The sequence below is a fragment of the Electrophorus electricus genome, chromosome 11, assembly GCF_041902795.1.
Source record: "Electrophorus electricus isolate QZ-2024a chromosome 11, ASM4190279v1, whole genome shotgun sequence".
Taxonomy (NCBI): domain Eukaryota; kingdom Metazoa; phylum Chordata; class Actinopteri; order Gymnotiformes; family Gymnotidae; genus Electrophorus; species Electrophorus electricus.
In genome coordinates this window covers 26,255,158-26,265,000 of record NC_137507.1, presented here as the reverse complement: position 1 = coordinate 26,265,000, position 9,843 = coordinate 26,255,158, and the positions used below count along the sequence as shown (strand labels likewise).

At 41.2% G+C, this 9,843-nt stretch overlaps 1 protein-coding gene across 4 annotated transcripts in view; it reads left to right on the top strand.

Moving 5' to 3' along the window:
* The window catches only part of LOC113582886 (NADH dehydrogenase [ubiquinone] 1 alpha subcomplex subunit 13-like), a 26,657-nt gene extending 21,715 nt beyond the window's left edge, over positions 1-4,942 (top strand). For 3 of the 4 annotated variants that reach the window (XM_027018923.3, XM_027018924.3, XM_027018922.3), the window contains exon 11: positions 1-1,464. This exon is cut by the window's left edge and continues 1,051 nt beyond it. Coding sequence is in view for 1 of the 4 variants with exons in the window: in XM_081722963.1 (XP_081579089.1) it covers positions 2,437-2,588; positions 3,184-3,262; positions 3,472-3,543; positions 3,865-3,934; positions 4,697-4,816 (493 nt within the window). In the remaining 3 variants the exon portion in view is untranslated. Of the gene's footprint in view, positions 1,465-2,436; positions 2,589-3,183; positions 3,263-3,471; positions 3,544-3,864; positions 3,935-4,696 lie in introns of those variants that run through there. The other variant, XM_081722963.1, reaches the window with a different exon arrangement.
* Positions 4,943-9,843: the final 4,901 nt, after the last annotated feature.

The following is a 9,843-nucleotide window of genomic DNA, read 5'->3' as shown; positions in this document are numbered from 1 at the left end:
GAGATACTTTGCTTCAGAAACTGTTTGGTCCTCTTTAAAGAGGAAACTCCGCCGACTCGGCCCCGCACCACTTTTCGTTTTCGTTTTTAGATGTCGTATAGAACATGCCAAGGCTTATTTCGTCACTGTGACACACAGGTGACGCACACAGGTGACACATAACTGACCCTGATGGAACACCTGCAATGATCGCGTCATGGACACAATATCCACACCTTCTCATAAATATTACGTGCCCAAGATTTTTTGTTTTTGTTTTTTTTATAGTTATTCTGTCACTTCATTCAGTTTCATTCACGTATTACGGTTCGCAAAATCAAAAAAAAAAGGGAAAAAAAAGTAACGTACCGTTAAAAGAGTGAGGAATGCTTTAGATGACATTTGTAAGATTGACTGCCTACTCACTTATGTACATTCACGCTCGACTCCAGCACACCTTGACTGGCTCCCCGTGCATTCATAGCTCTAGACGTCTCACTCGGATATCAGTAAACCGTTGATCGTCATAGTCGTTCACAGTAGCCTCAGAAACTGCATTTCGTAACAGAATAGTGGTGCCTAGAATGGAGGATTTTTGTACTGGATGCCTTTGCCATATCAATACATTTTTGGACTTGATATTGATTTTGTAAGGACCGTGCAGAACTCTCACAATGCGCATCCAAAGTCTCCCGGCACTGAGAAGAAGCTAGGAAATGTAATTTGTAAGAACGCAGACGCAGTTTCTCTAAAGCACCGCAGAGTTGAGCTAATCTTCCATGCCGGACAAAGTGATATTCCTTCTGCCATTTCGCGGTGACCGCTGTATTATAGTATATGGAACGGAGCCCTGTTCAGTAGTGAAGTCTCTCCTCCCCCTCACGAACATGTCACTAAACGGACAAACCGACATTAGGTGTCCTTGCGCTTGTCTTTGCGGGTAGCTTACGCCTTTTACGCCTGCTGCGGCCGCAGCTCGTCCTGTTGTCTTTATGCTTTAAAACCATTGCGAGCCCTTTATGCTTTACAGAGTACGTTTTCCTTTTGGTTTGTTTTACCGTATTTGACACCGCAAGGTTTCGAGGTTGGTTTCATTCTGCAGCGCCTTCGCTAAGTACTCTTTCACTTGTGCTCAGCCAGTTGGAGACGGAGACTACCACAACTTTCCTGACCACTGCTGTTTGATGTCACGCGGCTCCGTTGCCCGGGGTTACCTGCGACCCTCGCTAGATGCGGCATAGCCAGCTTTCTGCCTCTGGGCTTGCTGCACTGTACAAAGTCATGTTGCTATTTCTTAGGTTTACTTTGGTTTCCCAGTTCTATAAAGTAATAATAATAATAAAGAATTTTAACCCTTTTCATGTTGTGCGTGTGCGTGTGTGTGTGTGTGTGTGTGTGTGTGTGTGTGTGTGTGTGTGTGTGTGTGTGTGTGTGTGTGTGTGTGTGTGTGTGTGTGTGCGTGTGTGTGTGTGTGTGTGTATCTCTCTCCACTAATGCGCTGAGGATTTCTAACTCCAGAACCAAGTGATTTGGAAGTAATTTCTGAAAGTAATTTGGATGAAGTCTTGCAGTTTTTATTCTACTCATCCAGTAGCTTTGTTTAAGTCTTTACTGAGGTGTTCACAGAAAATACACAAAATTAAATGGGCCATCAAAAAAAGCCCCTTCACTTCATGTTTCAACAAAAACTCAATGATGTAGGTTTGAGGCTGAAATTCCCTTTCTTGGTGTAACCACTAAATTGTCATTTGCATGCTTTCTATTTAAACTTTTAAATACAGCTTAATCAGTTGAAATAAATATTGCTATATGCAAAGTGATTGTAGATGTGTTTAACTCTGGAACTCAATGTGGGGAATATATTGACTGTTTAGTTAACTACAAGTGATTTGAAATCCAGTACTCAAATTTCGATTTGAGATCCACAGCATATGGAAAAATTATTTTAGAAAAATATTTATAGCATAAAGTCCAAGTAAAACACTTTAAAACTCTATGCATAATTTTCAATATTTCCATCTCGTTCCATCTAATATTTCAAGTATATTTGACAGAATGTGGGAGTAACAATGGCTGGAACAAATGTTGCGTATATGTGATGAGCTCTGCTTAACTATAGGCCTACACAGACCAATAAAATGAAAAAATTGGCTCAGTGGATAATGGCTTCACACCAGGAAGTAACAGATTGTTAGAAAAATTTATATTTGCACATCATGTATTATATCCACAGTCTAAATAATAACTGTCCAAGACTCAAACTCAAAATCCCCTATCAAAGTTCAGTGGTTAAGGTATTTGACTTGTAATCGGCAGGTTGCTGGTTCGAGCCCCGCCACTGCCAAGTTGCTACAGTTGGGCCCCTGAGCAATGCATTTTTATTTTTGTTATTTATTGTTTTTTTTAATTATTTAGTTTATTTTTGTTATTTATATTTTGTTTCTGTTCTGCGTACAGGACCTGCCAGGGGGCGACGAAGAGCACACATATCGCCAACTCCTGCGGTAGGAGGAAGATGGCGGCGTCCAAGGTGAAGCAGGACATGCCTCCTCCGGGAGGTTATGGACCTATTGATTACAAACGAAATCTGCCTAAAAGGGGTCTCTCTGGTCAGTACGAAGGATTACCCATTTTGTTTGTGTGGTAAAATTAACGTGGACCATCATAATTCCATTGCTCTACAGGGCATCGTATCCCCGAGCTATCTGTGCAAGCTAGCACTGCTAACGCTGTTTTCCCTAATAATACATGGATATTCTTGAAAATGTAATATACGCAAGTCGTCCAATATAACGTAAAATTTAAATTTAGCTGGAAAACAGACGTATTCAAGTTTGACTTGGAACATTTTAAACAGTTTAAACGGGGTCCGAATTATTCGTAGAGGCTATAAGCGAGTTCACAGACTGGCTAGCTAGAAAGCATAGTTTAGTCTGGTCTGAACCAGTCTTCTGTCCTTAAATCACGGCAGACGGGCTCTGTGTCCAAAGTTACTTTCTTTTGCTATATCAAGAGAAAGACTGATCGTAACTCTGTCTGCAGAGCTTGTCTCTATTAATTGAATGTTATGAGTCTTCTGGGAAACGGAAGTGCTCCCTGGCAGTGTAAACAATCGCTGTATCAGCTATTTGTGCAAATGTAGTGGAAGTAATGCATGTATATCTACCTTGTCCTGAACACGATGTGCTCCTGTATCATTCACAGGCTATAGTATGTTTGGAATTGGTATCGGAGTCATGGTGTTTGGCTACTGGAAAATCATCAAATGGAACAGAGAGAGGAGGTAAGATGACGTCGATTACAATGTTGTAATAAACTATGAGTTCTACGGTCACCTGATCTGATCACTTTATGTTCACCGCAAGCCCCCCTACGTTGAATGGTGTAGTTTCCTATCACTTTGCTATACACAGTCCAAATTAGTTTTACATGCATGTACAGACGAAATCTTATTAAAGGATGATTACATGGTTTTGCTTGTGTGTGTGTCAGGCGGTTGTACATAGAGGAACTGGAGGCTCGGATCGCTATGCTACCTTTGCTGCAGGCTGAACATGACCGAAGGTCAGATACTCCATTACATTTGATTTTTATACTCAATTCTAGAAATGTTATAATAGTCGTGCTCTAGTTCTGTAATTTGGATATGTAGGTAAGTCATTTTGCAAAAGTAGTTAGATAGCCTCTTTTTTTCCCAACAAGTTAGGATTTCTTTTGTCTCATAAAAGTTCTTGTCTTTCAGAAAGTGTGGAACTTCTTTAGTTAACATTTTTGTGTATTTTAGCTAGAATAAATATGTATTTAATATAATGTAAATATGTATTTAATATAATTTCCCCAAACCTTTCGGTGTGATGTAGAGTTTTCTCCCTGTATCTCCTCTAGAACATTATGCATGCTCAGAGAGAATCTGGAAGAGGAAGCCATTATCATGAAGGATGTCCCAGGCTGGAAGGTGGTTCACTGCCATTTTATTCCATATCTGTTTATGTTTGAAAATGTTTATGCTTGTCATTTTTGGCCAGTCGAGGCATATTACTGACACTAACAAATGCTATTCAATAAAAGCTACAGTCTGCAATTTTTATTAAGTGGTGTATGCCTTGTACCTAAGGGCATACATCTGGTCTCAATATTTGTATGGACAGTTCTGTCCCCCAAAAATGTTGGTAGGGTCTCTAGCGTCCATAGGCAAACCTGCACCCTTGCTTGTACCTCACTGAGTGTGGGCAGTTATGGAATTTAATTAGGTCGCTTCATTAAATTGAATTTTGTAAGTCTTTACTTATTGCGGAAGGCCAGGCTTAAAGGTCCAGTTAGTATTTTTCAGGAATAGTATTTTCTTTCTCTCGGCCCTTCAGGCCACTATGAGTGCACAGAAATTCAAACTTTTCACATGGTGCCTTGGATAAATTAGTGGCTGTTTTATCACCTCAAGTATAAATAGATTTGGACATAATGTGGAATAACATTTCTCAAAAGGCATGTAGGCTAGTTCTAACAACATACTGATTGCTACTTTAATCAACGATTAGCACTTTGAACTGTCTCCTGAAATTAGATACTATTAACAATATTATTATACATTAAGTGCAAGATGCTAACTAAAACAGACAAGTTCAAGTGTGGTAAGTTGAAAGTTCTAGGAGCATTCCCATAGAACCCCAACATCTGTTAAATTACATTTTGTTTTGTGTATATGTGTACTTGTGTGTAGGTGGGTGAGAGCGTTTTTCACACAGACCGCTGGGTAACACCGATCATAGAAGAGCTCTTTAACCTGCGGCCACGTGAAGAGCTGATCCAGGCGAGGTTCGGCTTCCTGTCATATGTGTAGTGAGCCCTAACCTTCACCAGGTCTGGAGACCAACCCTGTGCCCCTACACAGGTCTGGAGGATGGGAGCGCCCTGTTCAGATTGTAAATGTTTAAAGTATTAAATATGTTTTTGTTGCTTCCCAGAACATGCTGTCTCAGAATCTTTATTTTTACACATTACGGATTTGTGTTTTTTCTGCTAAATGGCCATGGTAATTGGATTACCATGGTAATGAAAGGGCTTTCTTAGTAACTATATACTGTATAATGAGGTACTTATGTCATAGTAGTTAATGGCTGAGTATGTTGCCCTGTATAATGAGGTACTCGTGATATCTGATGCATCTCGTTTGCGCTACAAAAAGATTAACAAACATTTTAACCTTGTGTTATCTCTCAAGGGAGTATTTCCAGTCTATATATTTTGATTAATATAGATTATCATTGAGATATATTCACTTTTCAAACACATTCTGCAGGTGCTACATTTTTTTTTTCCATACATGCATCCAGACCCCAAGGAGATCTCCAGCCCACTATGAGATCTCAGCCAATGGCCATCCAGCCCCCTAGATGAGCTCAGGCAATGAACAGTCTTCATTTCCTTTCCTTCTAATTGATGTTAATTTACTCATAAAACGTACCATAGTATGGAGCTAGATTTACTTCCACAGCATCCGTGCCTACTGAAACAACAGTTCTGCAAATGATGGGAAATGAAGTAGCATTTGTGGTGGGTTTAAAGTGAGGAGACCACTACAGCCAGTTACATTTACTTCAAAGGTTGTTTCCATAAACCCAAAGTTTTAACTGGCATAATTATCACTTCGAATCTTGTTGGACAACTAATTTGTTTGAGTCTCTGGTCTCCCCCCCCCAAAAAAAAAACAAAAAACAAAAACAACAACACATGGAGGTTAGGTAAACATTGGCTATGCTAACAATCCTGTTAGCGTGTGTGAATGGGTGGTGCTCTGACCTGGGTGTTCTCGTAAAAGCTGTGTGTTGATAGTAAAGTGTCCTTGGTTTTTGAGAAATGCTATATACAGTAAGTAACTTCATTCATTCATATGTGTTAAGTGCAATATCTGATAATACCAGAACTGTACACAATTAGTGAAAGACGATGCAAATAATTCTATATGCTGAATTCTTTTAAGTTCTGTAAGGGACGTCTGCAATGGCACCTACTTCTCATGCTGTTAGATTGTGGCCCTCGCGTGTCTGCGTGGAATTTCTCCGGACCCAGAATCTCGGCATGACACGTCTACGCCAGACAGAGTCCCCCAGTGATGAGCTCTGCTCGAAACTGCTGCTCAGATCAGTGGCCCAACTGGATGCACTCAGTGCAGTTGTTGCAAAAGTACACAATTCAGTGTGATGTACAAGAAAAGACAAACTAGGCTGAAACAAATGTCGGAAATGTTACATTTCTCCGTTTATCTTTTTATTGCCATAGCATGGCAACCATGTAACCGTCAATGTGTTCACACTTTCAGAGCAAAAGATGGAAACTAAGTTTTGTGTTCATGATGCACTGATGCCTTCTTTTGAGGCAGCAATTATTTTCTCCTTGACTGCACTGTTTCTTGTACAGTAAAAAGCACGCAGCATCCATGGACGCTGAGTTGGTGGCAACAGCTAGTCGAAAGTTGGGGGATGCGCGTCTCAATGAGACCTGTTTTTCTAATGCAACATTTTAAAGAAAGATTTTAGAAAGAGTGCACAAACAAAACCTGAGCCCTGTCCTCATCAGTTAAAACATCTTTCAACTAAAACATCCTTATCTATAGAACTGTAAGGAATCAATCCTGTAAACCCGTGGGTGGCACTTTACATGTCATTAGCATGATTCTATGGTGCAACGTGGGGTATCGAAGGAGAAGGCAGGTGTAGTATCATATTTTGCAATCTGAGTTTCATTATATTCAAAACAATGGCAAAGACACGTTCTGTTTTCGGTTGCAAAGTCGTGTATTTCCTAAGGGTCTGAAAATCTGAGAGAAATGGGTGCAGTTTATTTGGAAAAAAAAATCAGACTGTGCCAGCCAGACGTCCAAAAAAACTTTGGTTTGCACTAGCCATTTTCCAGAGCAATGTTTAATTATTTTAAAAGCTTTTGCCACAAAATTGCTACTTTAATCACCGATTAACACTTCGAGCTGTCTACTGAAATGAACTACTATTACAAATATTATTATACATTAAGTTACTGGTCGACGAGTAAGTTTCTTTTCTTACGTTGTACAACTGGGTAACAACAAATCTGCTAGATAATGTCAGACGAAATTAGCCTGCCAAGGTCTACGATGACTCATGCCAAATGCTGCCAGGACAGCTCCGGGATGTTGGTGAAGGCACTTAAGGTAAACGTTACTCCAGTTTCTCAGCTAGCCAATGTTGGCACATTTTGGAAACACAACCACGCACAAGGGCTATTTACATATCACACAGCATGGCTATTAGGTGCTTTGTATTTCCTAAAGCATATCTTCTGTTATTCTTTTAAAATATCGCCTGTCATCATGCATTGTCACTATAATTCCTGTCTGCAGTGCATAATATAGGAATTTGATAACATAATGTCATGTTACCTTTATGTTTTAACCTTGTTGAGAGCTGTACATAAAATACATTACCATTCTGATCCATCGAGGGCGTCAAATTCGCACTTTACTTTGCAGATCGATCGTGTATGGCTGAATTACTACCTTTCCCATTGTGTAGAATGTAACTATCAATGGTAGCTAGCAATACAGAAAACGAGCAGTGTATGATGAGAGGCGGAGGTGTGGGTGGAGATATAGACGGGTATTCAGAGATTCACACGTACTGGTAGAAGGCAAGGGTGTAGAGATGCATCTGAACCACTTGTAGGGCATTAGGGGTGGGGTTTTTTCTTGGAAATTTCTAAATATGTCATTTTGATACAGAACAGAGAAAACAAGAGATGGATTTTCACATGTTTAGTATCTTTTGAAGCACAGGGCCCTTTATTCTCAGTTTCACAACTTTCACAGTGAACGGCCAAACGTGAAATAACAGTGGATCATATCTGCCACAGTAACTGAATATGCTCTGTTAAAAAATAATTAAAGCGACTTTCACTGCATGAAGCACAGCAAACATTAACTTGCTGCTATTGAAAATCTGGCACTCTGGCTAGGCAGCCCCCTGCCATGCTGGTAACGGCACCATTGGTCTGGTGTGCGTGAGAAACTGGAGGAGGTTCAAATATACAAACTCCACTCCTGTTGCAGCGCTTCAGTTTCGAATTTTCTACCTCAAAACACGTGTTCGATTACCGGGTTAAATCAGTCGTTTTAAAACAGGGAAAACACGAGACAAAAAACCCTGGCGTAAGAGTTGTCCGCTAACACTAGGGGCAGAAGAAGCCTGTTGTAAGAGAGGCTCACTAACATTAGGGGGCAGCAGATGTTGGCTAATGACTAATGTCTAAGCCATTGCATTGTTATCAAGGTCTTTTTCATCGAGACTACCGATGATTTCTGATCTTATCTGTGTATGCACTATACAACAATGGCCTGGTGTAACTATTGCGTCACTATGGCAAACATGATGGAAATATTACAGCTCATCCTCTACAGAAGGTAAACAGCTACACTGGCTGATCCAGCTACGACAGCCATGCTGTAGCGGAGCTGTAAAGGCTTTTTAACAAGACCCAAGCAGAACTTGATGGTTTTACTTGGCAAGGTTCCAGTCCTCTTCCCATGGTCCATTTGGTCCATTATGTTGTAATCTTTTACATAATATGCTTTGATCCACAACAGCTCAAGTATAGTTTTTGAGGAGAAACCTACATTCAAAACAAAGCTGAAGGACGCAAGGGCAGCAGCCTTCACTCAGCCAGTGTCATGCAGAGCCATCTTGAGGCTAAGCCAAGTCCTGTGGCCACTGAGCTCATGCTGCTACCTTGTGATGAGGAGGAGTTTATAAACCTTGCATATAATGTGGTGATGGAGTCGTGGCTGGGGGCAGTGCTGGAAGTGGAGGAGGAAGGGGGAGGGAGATCCTTGATTTAGCATCCTGCTCACTCTCCGCAGGCACCAAGTCCTCACTGCCAAACTGGGCATCAACCACAGTAACAGGTCACAGCAATGGCCTTGCCAATACTGGGATAGTTTTTCTCCTGCCATAGAACTGTTTTGTATTCCCTAATGTTTTAAAAACTGGCCGAACTCTGAGGCGCATAGTGCGTAAATGTCGCCGACGCTCTGCTGACTCAGTAACTGCGGAGTTCCAAACCTCCTCTGGCATCAACATCAGCACAAAAACTGTGCACCAGGAGCTTCATGGCCAAGCATCTGCGTGCAAGCCTTACGTCACCAAGCACAATGCCAAGCGTCAGATGGAGTGGTGTAAAGCACGGCACCACTGGACTCTGGAGCAGTGGAAACGTGCTCTTTGGAGCAATGAATCACACTTCCCTATCTGGCAGTCTGATGCATGAGTCTGTTTGGTGAATGCCAAGAGAACAATACCCACCTTTTCATTGTGCCAGCTGTAGTTTGGTGGAGGAGGGATAATGCTATGGTGTTGTTTTTCATGGGTTGGCCTAGGCCCCTTAGCTCCAGTGAAGAGAAATCTTAATGTTCCAGCATACCAAGACATTTTATGCTTGTATGCAATTTGTGGCTTTGTGGGAAGTTTGGGGAAGGCCCTTTTCTATTCTAGCATGACTATGCCCCAGTGCACAAAGCAAGGTCCATACAGGCATGGTTGGATAAGTTCGGTGTGGATATAGTACTGACCTCAACCCCACTGAAAATGTTTGGGATGAACTATAATGGAGAATGCGAGCCAGGCCCTCTTCTCAGTATCAGTGTCTGACCTCACAAACGCTCTTCTGGATGAATGGGCACACAAATTTCTCCCCACAGACACTCCAAAATCTTGTAGAAAGCCTTCCCAGAAGGCATGTCTTCATCTCACTCACTGGTCTAAGGTGTTTAGTTCCTTGTTGGACATCATCTAGTATTTAGCTTGTTGAAATAATAGAGGTGGGCATAGAGACAATAGAAAG